Source organism: Ornithorhynchus anatinus, chromosome 4 (assembly GCF_004115215.2).
Source record: "Ornithorhynchus anatinus isolate Pmale09 chromosome 4, mOrnAna1.pri.v4, whole genome shotgun sequence".
In the NCBI taxonomy this organism is placed as follows: Eukaryota; Metazoa; Chordata; class Mammalia; order Monotremata; family Ornithorhynchidae; genus Ornithorhynchus; species Ornithorhynchus anatinus.
Window position 1 is genome coordinate 87,866,067 of NC_041731.1, and position 24,316 is coordinate 87,890,382.

The following is a 24,316-nucleotide window of genomic DNA, read 5'->3' on the forward strand; positions in this document are numbered from 1 at the left end:
GCAGAGGAGCGGAACGTGCAGGGTGGGCAGTAGAAAGAGAGAAGGGAGGAGAGGTAGGAAGGGGCAAGGTCATGTAGAGCCTTGAAGCCTCGAGTGAGGAGTTTTTGTTTGGAGCTTAACTACTAGCCAGAGCACAACCTATCATCACAAATGGCCATGGTATTACAGGGCTGGTACCATGTGATCTCAATTAATCTAAATTAAAAGGACATCTATGGTGACCCGTGTTCTCATCACTCTCACCATTGATCTCTTGTTCATGCTCTCCTTGCTGCTGGAACTTCCTCCCCCTTCATAACCAACAGAGCATTGCTCTTCTTTTCTTCAAAGCCCATCTAAAATCACATTCCCCCAATCCATCAGTGAATCAGTGATACTACTGAACACTTATTGTGTGTAGAGCACTGTACTAAGTGCTTGGGAGAGTACGGTATACCAGAATTGGGAGATACATTCCTTGCCCACAAGGAGCTTTTGGTCTAGAGGGGGAGACAAGCATTAAAATAAATTATAGATATGTGCATAAGTGCTGTGGGTCTGAGAGTAGAGTGAATATGAAATGCTTAAAGTGTTCTCCTTCCAGTTTGGACTGTGAGTCCTATATGGGACATGGACTGTATCTGACCTGATTATCTTGTATCCTCTGCAGCCCTTAGAATAGTACCTGGCACACAGTAAGCACTTGCGTACCACAATTATTATTAATGATTATTACTGACAATCTAATAATGCCAAAAGCCAGATCATGCAGTGTGAATGGAAAGAGATTCTAGGGGAAGTGCATGAAGGTAACTTTTACCCATGCCTGTTTATCCATTCCAGGAAGGAGAGGATGGGACACGCCTCACATCACCAAGGCACTGGAGTTTTCATCTAGGGCAAGAGTTACTGCCACCTGTACTAGATGTGGGCTGGGACCAAATGTTATCTCTACTGATTCCTCCTACATCTCCACACTTCCTTCTCACTGCACCCTAAACATCTGCCGGCTGCCTTGCTGATCGGACACCTGAAATCATGGGGGCAAGTGAACACAAGAAACTGGTTCAAAGCAAGCCATCCAAATGCCTTCATTTTGTGCAAGTTTCTGCACAGGCGGTGTTCAATTAATGCTGTTAATGGTGATGTTCTATTAATAATATATTCCTTCCCAGAAACAGTCTCTTATGAAAAACATAAGCATGCCACACACAGAAAGAGCCAAACATGTTTACAAAGGAATCGAACAGCTTCTCACCTGGTTGACATGTGGTGTTACATCACAATCTTCCTTTAGTTGCTCCAGATGATTAATAAGGAAGTTACTTACACCAATGGACCGGCATATACCTAAGCAAAGAGGAATGACATTGTAGGTGGTTGCTGCACTTCCTTCAGAAAAGGAAAAACATGGTCGATGACTTCTAATTGCGCTGACAAAGGTAAACACGACTGGACTGATCGATATCTTTGAAACAGAATACTGCGCAGAACCCAGAAAAAGATTCTACTTGACAATGTTATCAGAGGGCACAGGTTTTTGTCAGAGACATGCTTGGAAAGAGTTTTATAACCTAAACACAGCGGGGATCCCCAGTGTATAAAACTCCAAGCTAAATTCTGGGAAAGGCTAGCATAGTGTAAGCAGAAAACAATCAGGCTTCATCAAAATGAAAAGAAGGAAATGGTGTTCTCAATAGTTTGCCAAAACTAAAGAAAAGTGGAACATTTGCAGAAGGCTGCTCGGGGGTGAGTAATGCAGTTCAAGGACACAAATCCAAAGTTACTGCCCTTGGCTTAGAGTTTAAGATAGGTTATTATGAAGGCCAAGACATCACATCACATCCCCCTCTAGACTATAAGCTTGTTGTGGACAGGGAACGTATCTATCTAGCTTTGTTATATTGTTATATTGTACTCATTTATTCAATAGTATTTATTGAATGCTTACTATGTACACATCACTGTACTAAGTGCTTGGAATGTACAATTTGGCAACAGAGACAATCCCTGCCCGAGCACTTAGTACAGTGCTCTGCACACAGTAAGCACTCAATAAATACAATTGATTGATTGATCTATCACATCCAATGACATTTATAAACTGGGAGATGTTGCAGCCAGCAAAAGCCAGGCAAGTAAAGAGTAGTAAATGAACTATCCAGTAATGGTGATGGAATTTCAGGCTCCTTTCCGTGTGTGTTTGCAGTACTTCCCCTTTGCAAAAATACATAAAGTGTGAACATATGTCTGTGTCATACTGGGTTGGTGTCCTTGCAGATGTTTCTTCTTCTGATACATGGGTGAAAGGATGGCTCAGAAAAGTTCAAAAATAAAAAATAAAAGAGAGGTCTAGGGAGGGAGTGGGGGAAGAGTTCTGTTTCCTATGAAGTTTGACCTTTCCACAATCTTCTTTGTTCTACAAAACTTTACACTTCTGATTTTAGACATGTCTTGGGGAAGGGCTAGCAATCTGGCATAAAAGCAAACACTAATAACCACCTGAGGTCACTTGCAAATCCAACAGAAAGGTAAAATACAGTTAGTGCATTAGCTGACTGCACAAATATTTGTCTAAATATTTTGACAATCAGATTTCATTTTTCTTCCTCCAAAAATGAACAGTGAAATATAACATAGCACAATAAAGTGACTTAAGTTCCTTTAAACATACAGACTCTTAGAATATAAGCATATGGAGCAGAACAGTGGCAGCACATTTTCAAAACAAATTCTGTGAGAAATTGAAAAAAAGCTAACCCTTGCCATACATTCCAAAGACAGTTTTGACCTAAACTAGTAATTCAAAATCTTGTGAATTGGAGAAATCTTCACACACACAAAAAATCAAAATTAGCATGTTTCTTGGCAGGCTCAATCAAGGAACAAATGAGAGAAACTGAATTCTCACGCTTAGAGGTGATATTTCCTTATTAGTGGGATGGGCAGGAGAGAACTTGCCTGCTTCCAAACAAGCTGTACCTTTTTCGTGGCTAGAAGACTTCCACCTACAATGCTACTGAGCCAGAACTACTCATAAGCACTGTTTGCTTTGTGCATGAAGGAAGAAAAGGAAAGAGAAAGCTTCTGTGATCTCACTGCAAAATATATCATTATTCAGCTTCTCAGAGGGGGCATTAAAGTAATTCTTCAAAGGTTTCTATTCCATGCACATATGTGACAGCTACTGATGTTAATAGAGTCCACATACCCATTTAAGAAGCAACATAGCCTTTCTGGGGATTAAAACTACCAAAAATGTCTAAGTGGAAATTTATGGTACACTCAGATTCCTTTTTGTTTTTACATTTTTGTCCTACATTTTTGTCAGTTACAAAATACCTGAATTACCTCCATGATAGCTGGAACATCTAGAGAAAAAAAGAGGTAAATAAATCAAGCTGGGTTTTGAGGGTATAATTTGGAAAACAAAATGCGGTACCATCGTTACATCTTAATTTTATTAAAGAACAGATTTGTACTCTTCTGGTTACAAATCTCTTTTCCACATTTCAGTGAAGCACTCATTCCATACTGTTGCTACAAGTAACTGAAAAAAAACTGTATAATTAAAGTGCTGCCATAAAGCTATAGATCCCAATGACCTAAAACTTTCCATCCTGATGTTGAGTATGCAGAAAACACAATATATGACCCTACCAAATCTTATTTTATATTTTTCCCAGAAGTATTTACCCCTCAAAGTCATAAGCAAATCAAGACAATCTAGTTCTCCTTCAGAGAAATGATCATCTGCTCCATATGTATGAAATTAATTAGGTTATAACCCAAACCACACTAATTTGCATAATTTGTATTTAATCTGCCAGAAGGGGTCAAACTAGTTGCGAATCTCTGCTGCCAGATAATATTATTGAGTCAGCAACCATAAATCATTATGCCACAGAACCTGAGAAACACTTGCCGTTTTGACACAAAGGAAACACCAAAATATAAGAATCCTATTATCAGGTAAGAAAAACTCATTTATAAAATCCTTTTCAATTGGGCATTGCAAACTTTTGTTTTAAACACACATGGTATAGAAATTAAGAGATTTTAAAACTAAAACTACTCAGGACTCCAGGCACACACTCCAAAGGGGCACATTCCTCCAGACTGTAAGCTTGTTGTGGGCAGGAAATATGCCTGTTTATGTTACATTGTACACCTCCAAGAGCTTAGTAAAGTGCTTTGTACACCCGAAGCACTCAATAAAAATGACTGAATGAACGATCAATCTCATCTACCAACATGTCTACCAACTCTTACATTTTAGTCTTCCAAGGGTTTAGTACAGTGCTCTGCACACAGTAAGCACTCAATAAATTTGATTGATTGACTGACAGCCCCAAGAGTTTTCTGAGCCGAATCCCCTGACTTGCCTATTCCAAATCCCTGACAAATCCTGAGAATTTCTAATCAGGGCTGAAAAGTCCCCAAATGGTGGCTTTCTGACCTGTTAGCTTTTCTGTCCCACCCCAATAATCATCATCCTCCCCCACCTCACACAAAGCCCTTTTCACCACAACACTCAAAATAAAAAATTGGCACCTTCGCCCTGGATCTTAATATCTTTACAGTTAGTTGGGCTGTTATGTTTAAAATGTTTACCAAAACAAAGCTTTTCTTTCAGATTATCCCTCTCTCTGGGGAGAGCAAACCATTTTCCCATGCCTCAGTGAAGGCATTTTTTCAATAGCGAACTTTAAAAAAATTGGGCCAGCCTATTAGCAAAGGATCCAAGTTCAGAATAGATTCGGGTTCTTGTATTCTAAGTTGCAGGAGCGCATTCACATCAAGGAGAGTTTTTGGAATGGAACAAGAGGAGAAAGAAAACCTGCTGCACAAAAACATCCAGAGGGAGAGTGGCCCACCATTCTGCCAAATTTCCCCAGGCACAATAGCAGTTCGGCAAAAAGTGCTTCAACAAATGCCAGAATGGCCACCACTGAGTGAGAATAGGCTCTACTAGAATTCACTAACCTTGGACCATTCTGGGTTTGGGCACCTTCCCCCACCCAAGACCTCAGAAACTGGTTGGTTCCAGTGCAGTCAGTCGTAATTTGTGTGTGTGTGCGGGTGAAGGGGAGGACAGAGGAGGGAGAGCAGGGCTCTATATTGCAAAAGACCGTAGCTGGAGAATGGTTTGGAAAGGTGGCATCATCACTGATGGCATGTATTGAGCTCTTACTATGTGCAGAGCACAGTACTCAGCGCATGGGAGGAGGTCAGTACAACAGAGTTGGTAGACAGGTTAACTGCCCACAATGAGTTTATAGTATGGAGGATAAGGGAGGAAGCCTGTCCAGTCCTTGGCAGGTATCACACAGTCAATCAATCATATTTATTGAGCACTTACTGTGTGCAGAGCACTGTACTAAGCATTTGGAAGAGTATGAAATAACAACATAAACGAGTTGGTAGACACATTCCCTGGTCCCAATCTGGGCCAATCACTGGAGACTTCAGGGGTCAGCTTCAGCTCTAGAATGGTCTGTTCGGTTCTCCTAGTTCCAAATGAAATCTTAGTTTGTCTCTGGTAGATCTAAACTTGAAAAGATACAGGGACCAGCCAGGCAACTGGGGAAGGATGGAAGGGATGGAGGGAAAAGAGGCAGGAGAAATGGTGGGCAAGGACTAGCTCATCTTGCTCAAAGTGACTTGCCCAAAGTCACACAGCTGACAGGTGGAAGAGCCAGGATTAGAACCCATGACTCCTGACTCCTAAGCCTGTGCTCTTTCCACTGAGCCACACTGCTTCTCTGCCATATGGATCTGTTTCCTTAGGAATAAGATGCAAGGGGTTGAATCTGGGAATAAGTAGGTGATCTTACCGGTTGAGAGTAAAACAGTAGCACTGTATCTTACAGAAAATCAACACGTATAAATGTGATAGAACCACAGCTATATTTATCGTTGCCTAAAATGTTAAGGATAGTCTGGTTCAAAATGATTCACTAATTGATTGATTGATTCAATACCAATACACTGATAATTTGTTTCAACAAAAGATGGGTTCACAACCATTGTAAACCACCCATGCAACTCTTCAGAGGCTATAACTTCTTAAAAATATTGCAAAAATTTTATTTTTCAATTGAATCATTGTAAATCTGGTATGGTCAGGGATTGTCTCTCTTAATTGCTGAACTGTACTTTCCAAGCACTTAGTACAGTGCTGTACACTGTAAGCACTCAATAAATATGACTGAATAAATGAATGAATAAAATATTCCTGAATAATGAAAAAGAAACCTTGAACAGTAATTACATCTGTATGAGGCCTATATTACAGCCACTAATCTTACTGCCAATTTTCTCCTGCCACTGCTGTCCCTGTTTTCTTTTCAATGAAAGAAAAGTATTCCCCAGTGGACTGTGGAAAACACAAGAAGACTACAATTATAAAATTAGTTGTATTGAATTAGATACGTAATTGCAGTTGGTAGTAATTCTGGCTTTAATTCATTTTATTAGGTGCATATAGCATCCTGGGAGCTGCTCTTAAGTAGGATGAGTTAGGTTATTTCTGTGACTTGGTAGTCACCCAAACGTATCTTTCAGGATCACGTGTACATCTAATCTTCTAACTGGCTGAGTACATGAATGAAATTTAGTGATTAGTGGGTTAGCAAATAGGCTGTGAATGAAAAGGATATACACATCTCACTACTGCACAGTTAATTAGACCCATCTCCTGACTGTTGATCTTGCTTGGGACTTTAATTCCACTAAGGACATTTCAAGATACACAGAGTCAGGGACATAGAATAAAGTTGCCTGAAACTAACCTTTTAATTTCATTGGTAAAAATGCTTTTCTCCATACTCAGCACTTTGCCCAAATCCAGTTCATCTTCCCTCCCAGTTGTCTCAGCAATCTGACACTATCTTTCCATTACCACAAACAAAACCATAGCTAAACACTGGTTTTCTCCTAGGTCAACTGCAATTTCTGATTTTCTAGGTCATTATAAAAGAGCAGCCCTAATTGTCTTCCTCCTTTTCTATTCTGACCCACTCACTCGTTCTATGCTTCCTCTTTTCACTGGGGGCTAGGGATCGATAGGTCTTTGAACACATGCTTCTGTTGATGTTTCAATGGCAGCATGGGGATCAATAAACGGTATTTCTCAATCGTTTACTGTGTGCAGAACAGTGAGCTGAGCGCTGGCACAAGGTCCAATACAATGGAGTTGGTATCCGCGATCCTTGTCCACAAGAAGCTCATAGTTTAGAGGGCTCTTTGCAGTGCAGCTCCATTCCTCATTTGCTTTTAGCTTATCAGATAGCCCATCTCCTGTACAGATAGCCGGGATTAGAAGCCATGACCTTCTGACTCCCAGGGCTGTGCTCTATCCACTAAGCCATGCTGCTTCTCAAATTTGTCTACAAATATTTCTATCTTCACCTCTATTTCATCTCTCTCTTGTCCCGTTGACTCCATCACAATGCATAGTCTTTGTTCCCATCTATTGAATGCTGGAAACTAAGATCACCTTAAGGTTTGGGGGATCAATGCGGTCTAGCAAACCAGGCCTGACTCTGGGACTCAAAAAGCCTGGGTTCTATTGTTCTAGTCTTCACCTGAGCTTCAGTATGGAAGACAGGTAAGTATCCCGAATAATCTTAATAGCTACTGGCAACATATTACTTCTTTTTTGTCCTTTTCAATGTCCTGCTTCACTGTGCTTGCCTGACCATTTACACAGTGTAAACTCAGGATGAAAAAAATGGTTTATTTAAATGTATAATCAAAGAAAAGGGAAGGGGTAGCAGTTCTAGTATTCAAATTCCCTTAAATTTGGGCAGTTTCTTAGGTTTAAGTGGTAGCTTTTTTGAAAGACACAGGTTGGCCAGTCCATTCTAAAGCAGCTCAATCTAAAATGGGAGAAATCTGTTGAGCTACAAGACATCTTAAATGTGAGCAACAACCTGCTAACATCATCTGGAACTCCCTGTCAGAACGACAATTCCATGCTTAGGTGCTCATTAAAGATGCTGCTTTCTACTAGAAGCAAGCGATGAAAGAAAGAGCAAAAAAGAGCATTGCTGCCACCTCTTGCTCATTTTCCCAGAATCTGAGACAATGCTCTGGATCAGACGTATGGTTCGCCTTTCCTAAGGCTGACACAGATTATCTGATTCATGCTTTTAGCACTACAACCCTTAATGTGGACAGGCAGCTCTGCTGATACCAATGAAGCTGGGATAGCTACAATAGTTCCATTTGTCAGGGACAAGTATGTGCTTGGACAGTGTATTTGCCTTCACCCCTTATATTGTTGCTTCTCAGCCTCTAGTATTTTACTAGAGAAGTCTTCTTTCAGTTTCTATTGGCTTGGTTTCATTAGTACAGTGTTCTGCACACAGTAAGCGCTCAATAAATACGACTGAATGAACGAATGAGAGAACATTGCTTCTGTCCCTCTATCCAGTTAAGGCACTCCTTCAACCTCATCCCCCACCCAGCATTTATGTACATCTCCTTATACTCAGTTCTTCCTCTACCTCTGTTTTATTTTAACGTCTGTCTCCCCTGTTGGACTGTAAGCTCACTGTGGGCAAGGATCATGGCTGCAGACTGTATTGTACCCACTAAATGATTGGTTCTCTACATTATTCTTTTGTTATTTTGAATTTGCTTTCATAGATGAGGGAGGAGTCTATGAGTCTTGACATATTTTAAAATCACATAAAATGTTTAATTTTAATTTTGGGATGATACATTTGAATCCTATTCACTCTGTAGTTTCTATCTTATAGCCTCAAAAGATATTTGATTTCCAGTCTATAAAGGTGGGAGATCTTTTAAGATCATATGTTTATTCCTCATGCTCCACATCACTGTCAAGTGCAAGGATTTATAGAAACTATGTTAGAAAAAGAAAAGTAGAGAAGATATAAAAAAAAATTGGCTGGGAGACATGATATTTAATGTACACATGTTGCTCTACCTATGTCTCTCAATTTCTCTCAGTTTTTCTCTCTCTGAATCAATTAGTGGCAATAATTGAGCACTTACTGGGTGCAGAACACTGTAGTAAATACTTGGGAGAGTAATAATAATAATAATGAAGGTATTTGTTAAGTGCTTACTATGTGCCAAGCACTATTCTAAGTGCTAAGAAAGATACAAAGTAATCAGGTTGTCCCATGTGGGGCTTTCAGTCTTAATCCCCATTTTACAGATGAAGTAACTGAGGCACAGAGAAGTTTAGTGACTTGCCCAAAGTCAAACAGCTGACAAGTCGCAGAGCCAGGATTAGAGCCCATGACCTCTGACTTCCAAGCCCATGGTCTTTCAATTAAGCCACGCTGCTTAATTGGTAGACACATTCCCTGCTCACACTGACGATGTGGTCTACATCATGAGCCCCATATGGGATAGGGACTGTGTCCAACTTGATTTGCTTGTACCCACCCTAGCACTTGGTACAGTGCCTGGCACGTAGTAAGAGTTTAACAAACACCATCATTATTATTTTTGTTATCATTATTATTGTCTACAGCCTTCAGTGTGAATCACTGACATTCCCTGACTGTTTGCATCTGATTTCCCTGTGGCTTTCCAGAAATCAATAGCTGAATGCAGGCACAACCTACCTAGCACCATTATTCATTCATTTATTACTAATATTTTTTGGCATTGCTTTCCCTCTGTTTTTTGCTGTGGGGGAAGATGTAACCACTGCCAAACACACAAGCCTGTTGTGCTGGAAACTCATTGAATATGTTCTGCCAGTCAGCTGATTTTCAGGACAAAATCTGTTTCCCTTTTATCAGCTTTGTTACCCTTTTCCATCTCCTTTTATCCTTCCAACCTTCCAGAGTTTATCATTAACCACATTCCCTGTCATCTGCAGAGCAGGGTATATTCCAGGATCTATGCCCACCTACACAGTCTAAATAGAAACATCCTCTTGAATACCTAGAAAAGGATTCCTATGGGTTTTAATTATATAATAACAATGATAATAATAAAATAAAAATAGTAGTATTTATTAGGCACTTACTGTGTGCCAGGCACTGTACTAAGCACTGGGGTAGATACAAGGTAATCGGATGGGCACAGTCCCTGTCCCCCATGGGGCGTCTAATCTTAATCTCCATTTTACAGATAAAATAACTGGGGCACAGAGAAGTTAAGTGACTTGCCCAAGGTCACACAGTAAGCAATTGCCTATTATTATCTAGGTCCTTCTAACTCCCAGGCCCAAGCTCTATCCACTAGGCCATGCTGCTGCACAGTGCTTTACACATAGTAAGCGCTTAGCAAATACTATAATTATTATTCAACAATGGCGACTAAAGCAGACAAGACCACAGCAGTGTCTTTGGCTGAGAAGGATGCACAAATCTATTCTGTTCTGTTGACAAAGCCTAGATCCCTAACCCCAAGATGCCATCTCTCAGTGTGTGCAATAGATTCCAAGGCAATCAAGCAAGAGAGCATGAATGAACAGAACAAACCATCAGTGCTACAACAAAGCCAGTTCAGAAACATGCAAGCCAGTTCAGAAACATGCCCAGGCACACTGGCACCCTGGGCTATTGGTCAGTGCTTGATGATGAGGTATTGCTCTCAGTGCCACTCTAGGCATGTGAGAAGCCCTATTTAGGAATGCACTGACGACTGTGGATGGAAAAGGGGTGAGAAAAGGGGCCCGAAGGATGGCCTACTTCACCAAACGCAAATCTGGCTATCCAGAGGACTCCTCCTGGTGAAATTTAATCATGTGGAGCAACAATAGGTATACATTGCTACTGGTCATTTTCAAAGATGATGTTACCGAAGATACCACCTGGATGTGGTTGAAAAGATGGATGTGAGACCAACAATTCCTGCCACACTTTTTGCACCCAAGGTTGGTGGTTTATTTTCTCTTTGTCATTGTACTGAAAGACAAAGATCCACCACACAAGGTATTCTGGTAAGCCAAAGAGTAAAATATGATAGGGAAGTGATAAGAGCAGCAGCCTGGGAGTCAAAAGACCTGGGTTCTAATCTCGGCTCTGCCACTTGTCTGCTGTGTGACCTTGGGTATGTCACTTAACTTCTCTGTGCCTCAGTTACCTCATCTATAAAATGGGGATTAAGACTAAGAGCTCCATGTGGGACAGGGACTATGTCTAACCTGATTAGCTTGTATGTACCTCAGTGCTTAGTACAGTGCCTGGCACATAGTAAGCGCTTAACAAATACCATGAAAATATGCATTTAAAATAAATAAGTAAAACCTCACTGGTTTGAACAGAAAAATGGGAGTGTTTCACTCAACAGTGCTGAAAAAACTGATTCGAACACAAACCAGAAATATTCTTGTACCAAATTAACAAATAGAAAACTAATGAATGGAAAGGAAATAGGCATTGCATTACATAGCTGTAGTAGTATTTACTGGGTTTCCACTTTTCCAGTGGACTGTATGAAGCACTTGGGAAGTACAAAACAAAGAAGCGATTCACTCCTTGCCCACAACAATTTTACATTCTCATGGAAGAGAAGAAAGAAAAATATTTAAAATTTGGAGTGGTCCTGATAATTTAATGTGCAATTGAATAAATGTTTATACAGAAGTGTTAGGGATGGGTATAAACAAGTTCCTAAGCACTAAAGATGTCTGATGATTTGACATGTAGACTCCTGGGGATTAACTGGGGAAGGCTTACTAGAGGAAGTGGGATTTTAGGAGGGCTTTGACTGTTGGAAGAGTATTATGGATAATAATACTAGTTAGACATGATTAAGGATGGCACTTGTTACTTGAAAATTAGCCAGTGAGAGAAATCATGTTGCTCACAGAGAGAAGTTCTGGATAATCAATCAACAGTGGCTATTGAGCAGTTACTGTTTGCCTAGTACTTTACAATGTGCTTGGAAGAGTACCATAGAACATGCAGGGGTGATTCCTGGCTACACCTTCTGGACAGTAACTCTGGCAGTCAGAAAGCCCTTAGTCACTGGCCTCACAAATCTTCCCAGATGCTTTGTGACCAGCTGAAGATCCTATATTTCTCTTCTAAAGCAAAAGCGCTCTACTACCATCGCTAGCATTTGTACCCCAGAAAGAACAACAAGCAACAAAGAAGAAGAAAAAGTCTGTAATGATTTCAGTGCATCATGAGAGTACAGAAAGGATGTTTCAGAGGCTTGTGCAACCGATTCTATGAGAGTATGCTTTGTAAGTTCCTTACGGACAGGGAACATTTCTACCAACACTTTGCACACAGTAAGTGCTCAGTAAATGTCATTTATTGATTGATTATGCTAAAGGAATCAACAGAAAATCTGAAAGCCGGTACCCAAAACCACTTTCAACTGGAAGAGTTGAGTTCTAACCCAAAAGTCTTTTCAATGTAAAACCAAAAATAAATTCATTTTTGTAGTATTTTTAATTGTGAGATGAACAACAATAGTAAACCACAAAAAATGTCATTACCCAGTGGGAAGAGCAGAGATCTGGGAGTCTGAGGACCTGGGAGTCTGAGGACCTGGGTTCTAGCACTGTACTAAGCGCTTGGGATGAACAAGTCGGCAACAGATAGAGACAGTCCCTGCCTTTTGACGGGCTTACAGTCTAATCGGGGGAGACGGACAGACAAGAACAATGGCACTAAACAGCGTCAAGGGGAAGAACATCTCGTAAAAACAATGGCAACTAAATAGAATCAAGGCGATGTACAATTCATTAACAAAATAAATAGGGTAACGAAAATATATACAGTTGAGCGGACGAGTACAGTGCTGTGGGGATGGGAAGGGAGAGGTGGAGGAGCAGAGGGAAAAGGGGAAAATGAGGCTTTAGCTGCGGAGAGGTAAAGGGGGAATGGCAGAGGGAGTAGAGGGGGAAAAATATTATCCTATTCAGACTGTGAACCCATATTAAGTGCATCTACCCCAGCACTTAGTTCAGGGTTTGGCAGATACCCATTCTCCTATTTAGACTGTGAGTCCATATAAAGTGCATCTACCCCAGCACTTAGTTCAGGGTTTGGCAGATAGTAAGCCCTTAACAAATATTATTACTGTCAACAAAGTGATTTACCCCAAAATTTCAATACATCTGTTGATTCTATTCTAAGTCAGCACAATACCAAGATTTCTCACTAGTGCATCTACTCCAACACTTAGTACAGGGCTTGACATATAGTAAGCCCTTGACAAATATTATTATTATTATTATTCCTGTCAACAAGGTGATTTACACTTCACTTTCAATACATATGTTGATTCATATTCCAAATAGGCACAATACCTGAGATTTATCATTTACCCCCCTAAAATTACTGAATGCTGCTACAGTGAAAAACTGTAGAAAACTGTAAAAAGTGGGATGCATTTTTTGGTAACACATTAAAATGAAATGTCTATGGTTCATCCCATCATTTAAAATATTTGACAATATTTTTCCCCCACTACCAAAAATAGTTTTTCTTTCATTATACATTTACAATGGCAAGTGGTACAAGAGATGGAAAAAAAACATGTCAAAAGAAATGATTTGTAGATAAAGCAATTAATCAAAGAATGAACAATATGCAGTTACATAATGGGATATGTATTGAGAAACTGATGGTAAACATTAAATGCTATTTCTGTAAATGAACATGATTTTTGATACTTATCTAAGTAGAAAAGCTTTAAAAAGCTTAAAAAACTCAGTTCACAGCTGAAAGTTTCTGTTTGCATAACTAAGAAACAAGTATTCAAGACTAGACATATGTAAGCCACTTTAAAATGCCCTCTCAAAATGCCCTTGAATATGAAGAGAGTTTTGAAATTTTTTATGAGGTGCATTCTAAATTCTGAGAGTTTATGCATTTTAACAAATTGAGAAGAAATAGTACTAGTAGTATTCTCTCAGGATTGCACCTGGAGAATTTCTAGTACTCTACCGGTCTTGGCTATGGGAGAGAGTCAAGCAGAGGCCTACCCATTCCTTTCCTAGCTTGGGCAGTAGTTAGTGAGTGAAAGTCAATCTGCTACAAGTCAAAACTCATGGGCAGCAGCTGCACGGGAAAGAGTCGAGGGAAGAGACTCAAGTTTACTGCGCAGAAGAAGGCAGTGATAAACCACTTTCATATTTTGACCAAGAAAAATCTATGGATACACTACCGGAACAATTGTAGATGGAGGTGAGGCGTTCTGGGAGAGATGTATCACTATAGTAGCAGCTGTTGTAATAGTACTTAATGAATGCCCATTGAGTACAGTGCACTGTACTAAGTGTTTAGGAAAAATAAAACAGAGAAGTAATACTATCCTTGACCACAAAGAGCTCACCCTCTAAAGGGGAAACAGTGAGAAAAATATGTACAGATAGAACAATCAAAGTAACTGAACATTTAGCAATCGATGAAAAATTCAAATGATCCTTTCAACTCAAAGTTGGATTGTTTTTCAGGGACTCGGAGTAAAATTGGCTAAAACCACACACTAGCCTAACTTTCAAAGCAGGACTAAAAATCATTTTGATTCTGTTTTGGATTCCTTGTTTGCTCAGTGGAAGCATAGAAAATACCACAGTATCTTATCAGAGGGATCTGAAAAATTGCCCAAATAATAACTGTTTTAAATCTCTGACACTATCTTCAAATACTTACCCTCATTGCCGGTACACATGCTGTTAAAACCCTTAGAAAGCATGTTGGCTCTGTTTCCCACCACAGTTTTGTTTATGCTATAAATCTCCAGGACACACCATGGGTTTGGACTAGCAATTCTAGCAAATTTTTTCAATTCAATTTTGCCTTCCTGCCCTCTCTAAAAGAGCTTCTCAAAAGAGAAAACAAATTTACACTTTCTTCATTCATACCTCAACTGTAAAATAGCCCATTCAAGGGGGGGGGGCAACCCCTCCAGACCCTCACACAAAGGGGAAGGTTCGCTGACACCCTGAGCCCTCTGGCTCTCCCCTCCCCCCCCCACCTCTGACCTCACCAAAGAGAAGGACCATCGACCACCCCAGTGTCCATTAAGTAACCCAGGGGGCAAAAACTGAGCCAAGGAGAGGGTCTCCGCCACTCCTTGTCCCTCCCCCACCAAAGGAGGCGTAGGATGATTCTGGCAGAAGAAACGTTGAGGGCTCTGGTCCCTCACCCTCCCACCTTAGGACTAGGGAAGGGTCATCTACTGGATGTAGGTGCCTGAAGACTGAGCAAAGGGAGAGAGTCATCACCCACTGGAGGCCTGGGACTGCTCAGAGGGAAGAGACCTCAGACCCCTATTTCCCCCTTCCACTTCCCCACACACCGGGGACCTAGAAGTGCACTGAGGGAGGGGACACCAGCACCTTCTTATTCCCCCTTCCTCCTATCAGGGCCCCTGGGACTAGGGATGGCATGAGGAAGGAATTGCCAATCCCCCCAACACCCCCACCCCTCCTCAAAACCGGGACCACGACCCCCACCAAAGTGGCATGTCGGTGGTTCACCAAGGAGAGTACAACCTGATTTGCTTGCATCCACCCCAGCGCTTAGTACAATCTCTGGCACATAGGTGCTTAATGAATACTATTATTATTATTATTCCCTCCTTGATTGCCATCTTCAACTATTTGCTTTCCAGTGGCTTTTTCCCTACTGCTTTCAAACATGCTTTTGTATTCCCTACCCTAAAAAAGTCCTCCTTTGACCCCAGTTCATCAAACTGGCTCCCTCCAGTTGTCAACCCTTCTCCTCCTGCCATTTCTCTTCAAACTTCTCGAAAGTAGTTTACACCAGCTCTCTCCATTCCCTCTTTTCCAATTCTCTCCTAGGTCCACTCTAATTACTCCACAGAAACATCCATCTCCAAGGTAACCAATGACTTTCTTCCAGCCAAATATGATGGTCTCTACTCTATCCTAATCCTTTTAGACTGTTCAGCTGCCTTTGAGACTGTAGATCATCCTTTTCTCCTTGAGACTTTATCCAACCTTGGTTTCACTGACACTGCCCTCTCTTCTTCCTCCTCCTATATCTCTGATTGCTCCTTCTCAATCCTTTCTGCAGGCTCCTCCTCTGCCTCCCCCTGCTGATTGGGGGGTGGGGGGGTGGGCGGGCCTCAAGGCTCAGTTATAGGCCCCCTTCTATTCTCCATCCACACCCTTGGAGAACTCATTCGCTCTCATGGCTTCAACTACCATATCTATGCTGATGATTTCCAAATCAACATCTCCAGCCCTGACCTCTCTATTCCCTTGCAATCTCTCATTTCCTCCTGCCTTAGGACATCTCTACCTGGATGTCTCACCAACACCTCAAACTAAACATGTCCAAAACTGAACTCCTTATCTTCCAAACTAAACTTTGTCCTCCCTGTATCTTTCCCATCACTGTAGACAACATCAATATCTTCCCTATCTCACAAACCTCTAAATTTGACATTGTCCTAGACTCATCTCTATCATTCCACTCACATATTCATTCTGTCACCAAATCCTGTCAGTTCTACCTTCACAGCACTGCTAAAGTCCTCCCTTTCCTCTCCATCCAAACTGCTACCATGCTGATCCAAACTCTTATCCTATCTCACCTTGATTACTGCTAATGCCTCCTCGCTGACCTCCAAGCCTCCTTTTTTTCTCCACTTCAATCCATACTTCACTCTGCTGCATGGATCATTTTTCGACAAAACATTCAGTCCATGTCTCCCCACTCTGGGCACCCCATGGCTGCCCATCAATCTCTGCATCAAGCAGAAACTGCTTACCATCGGCTTTAAAGCACTCAATCAGCTTGCCCCATTATACGTCACCTCACTGATCTCCTAATATAGCCCAACCTAGTGACAGCTCACTTACTGCACCCCGATCTCATCTAGCTTGTTGCTGGCCACTTTCCCACATCTTCCCCCTAGCCTGGAATACCTTCCCCCTCCATCTTTGGCAGATCTCCACTCTCCTAACATTCAAAGCATTACTAAGGTCACATCTCCTCCAAAAGGCCTTCCCCAATTAAGCCTTCTTTTCCCTGGCTCGCTCTCCCTTCTGCATCATCTATGCATTTAGATCTTTGACCTTTGGGAATTTGATATTTGCCCCAAATTCCACCATTCAGCACTTAAGTACAAATCTTTAAATTATATATTATAAACTATTTAGTTATATTAATGCCTGCCTCCTCCTCTAGACTTTAAGTTCACTATGGGCATGGAACACGTCTGCTAATTCTGTTGTATTGTACTCTCCCAAGCTCTTAGTACCATATGAAGCAGAGCATGGCCTTGGGAGTCAGAGGTCATGGGTTCTAATCCCGGTTCCGCCACTTAGCTGTGTGACTTTGGGCAAGTCACTTAACTTCTCTGTGCCTCAGTTACCTCACCTGTAAAATGGGGATTAAAACTGTGAGCTCCACGTGGGACAACCTGATTACCTTGTTCCCTCCACCCCCAGTGCTTAGAACAGTGCTTGGCACATAGTAAGTACTTAACAAATACCATCATTATGAATGAATGAATGTTCAGCACACAGTAAGCGCTTAACAAATATCATTGATGATAAACCATGACATGCTGTTTTCATTTTCTCTTCCCTTCCATCGAAGGCCATTATCCTCTGGAAGATAAGTGAATTAGGCCCCTGGGAGTATATTATATAAGCAAAGAATGCCAGTCCCTGCCTGGAAATCTAATGCTAAGAAAGCAAGACCCTTTTATTTTGGGCAATCAAATCACAACTTGCAATACTGCAAATCCCCCAAAACCAGGGCTTCAATCCACTGACTTCAAGTCTTTAGTCCAAGCTGACCCTTAAATGTGATATACCCTTGTTGAACCTGTCTGCTCTAGCAACATTATTCTCTCCTCTAAATCCCAGTATGAGGTTTTTCTCACTCAAGAAGATTTTCCTGATTATCCCACCAATTATTCAGCCCACCAAAAACATCAGTCATTCACTCTTCCCTCTTTTTTACTCTTGAAATACACTGTATTCAGTAGATCCATCAGTCAACCAATGGTATTTGAGTGCTTACTGTGTGCAGAGCACTGTACTGCTTGGGAAAGTGCGATACGGTAGCATTGATAGACAGGATCCCTGCCCACAGGGAGTTTATCTTATACAGGGATGTGGACTTACACTGATTTTCTGTTCATCTGGTTTGCCTCCACTACTAGTCTATAAGTTCCTTCAGTGTAATATGCACTTTACAGCATATCATTAGAAACTGGTAGAATGCCAGACATCTGAGGGCCCTCAATAAATATTTGCTGCTTAGGATACTCCAGATGACATGTTCACTTATAAAAGCAAAGAAACCAGAAAATAATTGTAAAGGTCAGAGGTCACCAGGTTAATTGTTAGGCTATCACAGCTGTCTCAGGATTGGGGGCGGGGACGGTGCTAAGCAGGCATAAAAAGTTTGAGAGATCTATTCTAAGTTTGGTTAGTCCTGGATGAGAAAACCTTCGGCGGGCCGGATCAATTCCAGGTTATTCATATTAACGAAGGAAGGCAGCCAGGGTGCCCAGACTGAGCCAAGTTCTTTTCCATGATATACCCACCCACTCTGGTGCCAGAATGTCTAATAAAATGACAGGATGTGGGAAAAACCAGTTAAGGGGTCTTTCCAAAAAAACACTGAATTAATCATATCTATTTCCTACTACCAACTTCCTGAATTTTTTTCCTACCCTTCTTCTCATCTTCTCTGACTGAGACTCTAACCGAAGGCTCCGATCAGTCTCATCCAACAGCACAGAACAAACACAGTGACAGGGAAAATGCCATTTCTGGACCATATTTCATTTTATGAAATGCAAGAATTTAGGCCATACCTTTTTTTTCTTAATTTTTATAAATCTTAATGGGGTGAGAATTTGGCCCCCACTTTTTCAAATGCAAGGGTTTAGGAAGAAAGGGTTTGAGAGTGTGAAGTTGGGAGCCTGAGAAAAGCAGTCAAAACTCAGTCAGCACAGAGAGAGACTATGATAAAAGGGAAAAGGGGTCATGGGGCAATGAGATGTAATTGCCCATGGTGTTCAGCTGTCTTCGGTGCTTCCTCTTATTATCCCCTGTATATAGGAAGTTGGCAGAATTATTTTCTTTTGATGAACCAACTCAAAGGGAAAAATATCCAGGTCATAAAATCTACCACTCTACCACCAATAATTAAGAGCCTCCTGAGATTGGAAGACTCTGAGCCAACCTTTTACTGAACAACTATGTGATTCCAGAAACTCCGAGACAGGAAAAGGAAACTAGCGCTGGTTTTTCAGCTGTCCTGACTACTTTAGGTGAATGGAATAATAAAACAAGGAACATCTACTACAAATTAGGCAAGCCAAACAAAATTAGCACATCTCCAAACTCTTTTGGCAAAAAGAAAAAAATAATAATAATTATTATGGTACTTGTTATGTGCTTACTATGTGCCAGGCTCTGAAACTAAGCACTGGGGCAGACTCAAGGTGATTGGGTTGGACACAGTCCCCATCCCACATGGGGCTCACAGTCTTATTCCCCACTTTACAGATGAGGTAACTGAGACAAAGAGAAGTGCAGTGACTTACCTAAGGTCACATAGACAAGTGGCAGCAGAATTAGAACCCAGGTCCTTCTGACTCCCAGGCCCATGCTCTATCCACTAGGCCTGCTGTTTCAGACTTAAAGAACTAGATTTTCCACTCCGAGTCAAGGGTCACATTATTAGTGTCACAAGCCCCCGGCTCATCCCAACCTGGACCTTTCTGGACCAGGGGAACCTCAGTGACACATATAGAGTCAAACCACACCAATGACCACCAAGGTTACTGTAGAAAGTTTTTTACTTCATTTTACCCAAGTGCAAGCAAGGGAGTGACACATTTATACACTCTCACTCACTCCACTCCACCAAGGGTCTAATACCATTCTGTGGTCCAGGAAGCCCGTTCTGCCGATGCTTCTTTTTGCTTCCGAGGACCGCTGCCTTCTGCTGCTTTCGAACGCTGTTCTCCTGCTTCCTTCTCTCTGCGTGCCTCTTTCCTGAATGCTTGCTTTCTGGGTGCTTCCCACTTGCCTCTCCTTGTTTCTCTTCTGCGTGATTCCTAACTGCTTGCCCTCTGTGTGCTTCAGTGCTGCCTCTCCCCTGCGTACTTCTGCCTCCTACTTGCTTGCCCTCTGCGTGTGCTTCAGCGTGCCTCCTCGCGATTCAAAGTGACCACTTTTTATCTGCATTAGGCTTCACAACCGGGTTCTATGTGGCAGACATTGATTGGTCCAGGCCCGAAACCGGGTAGAGAAGGGAGAGAAAGCTTTCCTCTATGCTGCACCCCCACAGGCCAGCAATCACCTGCCCTCTAGTAAAACCCATCAGCCCCTTCGCCAGTCTCTTCCTTCTTGTTGTTTGTTGTATCACAGACAATCACTAATAAGGCAGCTTGTTGTGAGCTCATCCCAATTAGTTATCTCAGTCAGATAAACCCTTGGGCAGGGAACATTTCTACTAATTTTAAAGTATTGTATTCTCCAAAGCATTTAGTACAGTGCTCTGCACACAGTAAGCACTCAATACATACCACCGATGATGATAACCTTTTTATGGAAAGCAGCATGGTGTAGAGGAAAGGACATGGGACTGAGTCAGAAAGACCTGGGTTCTAATCCCCACTCTGCCACTTGTCTGCTGTGTAACCATGGGCAAGTCACTTAACTTCTCTTTGCCTAAGTTACCTTATCTGCAAAATAGGGATTAAGACTGTGAGCCCTTTGTGGGACAGGAACCGTGTCCAACCTGATTATCTTGTATCATCTTCACTGCTCAGTACAGTGCCTGGTACTTGGTAAGTAATTAACCAATACCATAAAAAAGACCTGGGTTCTAATTCTGACTCTGCCACTTGTCTGCTATTTGACCATAAACTAGTCCCTTCACTTCTCTGTGCCCCAATTCCTTCATCTGTAAAATGGTGATTCACTACCTGTCCTCCCTCTTACTTAGACTGTGATCTCCATGTGGGACCAGCTTATCTTGTATCTTCCCTAGGGCTTAGAACAGTGCTTGACACATAGTAAGCACTTGACAAATATCCCAATCATTATTATTTTGTAAATACAGAATTCATATGTGAATACACATACTCACCCAAACCACAAGCCTTCCAATCAACCAATCAACGAGTGGTATTTATTGAGTGCTTACTTTGGGCAGACCACTGTACAAAGTGCTTGGCAGGGTACAATTCAGTTAGTTGACATTATCTCTCCCTTCAAGTAGCTTGCAGTCTAGGAGTTGATGACAGGTAGGAAGGAGGAAGGAAGCTTGGACCTCTGGGGAAGATGAATACAATTTAAATGGAATGGGTTTTAGCACAATCTAGAGATATTTTAGGAATTGTGTGAGGAGAGTACAGTGTGTGTAGGGTGGTTCCTGATAGAGAAGCAGTGTGTCTCAGTAGAAAGAGCCCGGGCTTGGGAGTCAGAGGTCGTGGGTCCTAATCCTGGCTCTGCCGCTTGCCAGCTGTGTGACTTTGGGCAAGTCACTTAACTTCTCTGTGCCTCAGTTACCTCATCTGTAAAATGGGGATTAAAACTGTGAGCCCCACATGGGACAACCTGATGACCTTGCATGCCCCAGTGCCTAGAACAGGGCTTTGCTCATAGTAAGTGCTTAACAAATACCACCATTTATTTATTTTATTTAATTTTATAGTACTTGAAAATACCAGAAGTTGAGATACACTGGGCATGCAGCATAATGTGATGATATCTAAAGCATCATTTTGCAGAAGCCCAGCAAGTTTGGCCAAACCTAGGACATTTCTCCAATGGGTACCCTAGACCCCAATGGCTCCGGAGCCTTTGCATTCTGTTCCGAGACCTGGGTGAACTTGAGTGCCGAGGAAATTGGCAGCAGGAGGGAGGCAAAGAGAAAGTATGGGATGAAAACTTAAGCACCAGAAATTTAAAAAACCAGTGTCTAAGCATGACAAGCAATTGACCAGATGAAACACAGACGTCTAATATATATTGCTACATTGTACTCTCTAAAGTGTTTAGGACAGGGTTTTGCACATAGTAAGTGCTTAATAAGTACAATTGAATGAACAAATGGACAATATACAGTTGGATAACTTAAGACCCCAAATAGAGACTCCTGTGACAGGAGAAGTCTTTGGTGGCCTGAGGTAAGATAATTGGAGTGATAAGCCTATCAGTTTCAATTAATCAATCTTATTCCTTGAGTGTTTACTGTGTGCAGAGCACCATACTAAGTGCTTGGGAGAGTACAGAATAAGAGATGTGGTAGACATGTTCCCTGCCTAAAAAGAATTTAGAGTCTAGAACCAGTTCTGGATAAAAGAGAGGAGGCGAGGAAGGCATGAATTTGTTTTGAGTGTGGGGGATCACTGGCACCTGAATAGACTTTTCAAGCTAAGGCAGGGAAGTTCAATGCTCGGTGAAGGACTGGTGGAGTGAGAGCAGTCTTTTTAGGAATATGGTAAATAATAATACTCAATAAATGCTACTGATTGATGAGAAATGAGTTGGGACCCACCAATGTTAATGACACTCTGTGGTGGGTACAAAATGCACAGTGGCTGTTTGAAGCTACACTAAAACAATGAAAGACACACTTAGGGAGCAATATGAGGAGGAAACATGAACAGGGAACAGAGGGAGAGCAGTTGTTTGGAGACTGTGGCAGGAGGAAATGATGTGTTCCAGTAGGCTATGATGGGGTGGTTGAAATGTGGCTATTTAGCTATTCATTTTGAATGTCAAGATATTTGTCTCACGTGATTAAAACAAAAGGGTGTCATTTTCATTTTGCTAGTTTTGATAGGTTAATATACCCACTCTTAAAGATTGGTCATATGGGAGTATGGGGAGGGAGGGTAGTAGCTTACTATTCAGAACCCCCTAAAAATAGCAGACTCTAGAACAAAATAAACTGATTTAGTGTTCAAAGATTATTTCAAATATGGACAGCATATACTGCTACACTGGTGGACCAAAGGAAAATGGTTTTATTCTATAAAATGAATAAATCCAAGAGTGACTATGATGACACAGGCTTAACTTAGAGGTTCTAGTTTGCTTTTCGAATGTAAACACAGACTCAAATAGGAAATATGACCTAGTGGGTTGTTTTACATATTCCTTAGAGTTGTTTAGGGAACTCTAATTCAATCCAAAATAAATTTGATTGACAATACAAATGTTAAAATAGTTTAAATTTTAAATCAAAGAGAGAACAGTTAGGAGTGATCAGAAAGTCTTAGTATCAATTTTCAAGCAAAGGGACTCTCTTTCCAACAGTATAATTATTTTTCAGAGTTATCTGATCAATAGGGTGGGGTGTGGGATCCACGATAACCACGAAGCTGCTTCAGGAGGGGTGGTAAAGTTAAACTAACTAATCAGAGTCAAGTATCTAGTAGTCATATTGAGAATTAAGGTAATTTGCATATACTCTGATCTCATATCTGTATGTACAATGATGCTCAAATGGGAAAAGAAAGTCACCAAATTCTAATAGTTTTAAACCAAAGAGCACTTTCAGGGAAAGCTTTAAGTGATATGAATAAGCATATATTCGAATTACATATATGGACATATGTTCAATAACCTTACCCCCCCCCCCTTATTTCTCTGCTTTCCTAATACAACCCAGCCCCACACTTGACTCTGCTAATGCTAACCTATTCACTGTACCTTGATGTCGCTGCTCACCCACACTCTGCCTCTGATCTGGAATGCCTTTCCTCTTCATATCTGACAATTACTCAAAGCCTTATTGAAGGCACAACTCCTCCTAGATGCCTTCCCTGACTAGCTCTCCATTTCCTCTTCTCTTACTCCCTTCTGCTTCACTCTTGGACTTGGATCTGCACCCTTTATTCACCTCTCCCTCAGCCCCACAGCACATATATACAAGTGCTTAGTACAGTGCTCTGCACATAGTAAGAACTCAATAAATACTATTGAATGACTATATACATATCCCTATTTATTTATTTTTTATTTTTATTTATCTGTTTATTTATATTCATGTCTGTTTCCCCCTCTAGACTGAGCTCGTTGTGGGCAGCAATGTATCTATTCGTTGCTATATTGTACTCTCCCAAGTCTTTAGTACAGTGCTTTGCACACAGTAAGAGCTCAATAAATGATTGATTGATTGGTATACATGCACACACACAGACACATAGATTTGCATTACAACATGGTAATTGTGTTCTTGAAGAATCTAATGCTGGGGGAAATATTGTATTATACTAGACATTGATTCAGTGGGTGTTAATTTGTTGAAGGTAAAGTGGCTAGAAGATACCACCATGATTGATTTTTTGATACAATAATAAAAATGATAATAGTATGTGTTAAAACACTTACTAGGCACCAAGCACTGTACTAAATGTTTGAGCA

The 24,316-nt window shown here is 41.2% G+C and overlaps 1 protein-coding gene across 3 annotated transcripts in view; it reads right to left on the minus strand.

The window, feature by feature from the left end:
* LOC100074803 (uncharacterized oxidoreductase ZK1290.5-like) overlaps positions 1 to 24,316 on the minus strand; it is a 215,752-nt gene that overhangs the window by 39,182 nt on the left and 152,254 nt on the right. For all 3 annotated transcript variants that reach the window (XM_039911850.1, XM_029062884.1, XM_029062885.2), the window contains exon 4: positions 1,238 to 1,329. In XM_039911850.1, coding sequence (XP_039767784.1) covers positions 1,238 to 1,329 — 92 coding nt within the window. The remainder of the gene's footprint in view (positions 1 to 1,237; positions 1,330 to 24,316) is intronic.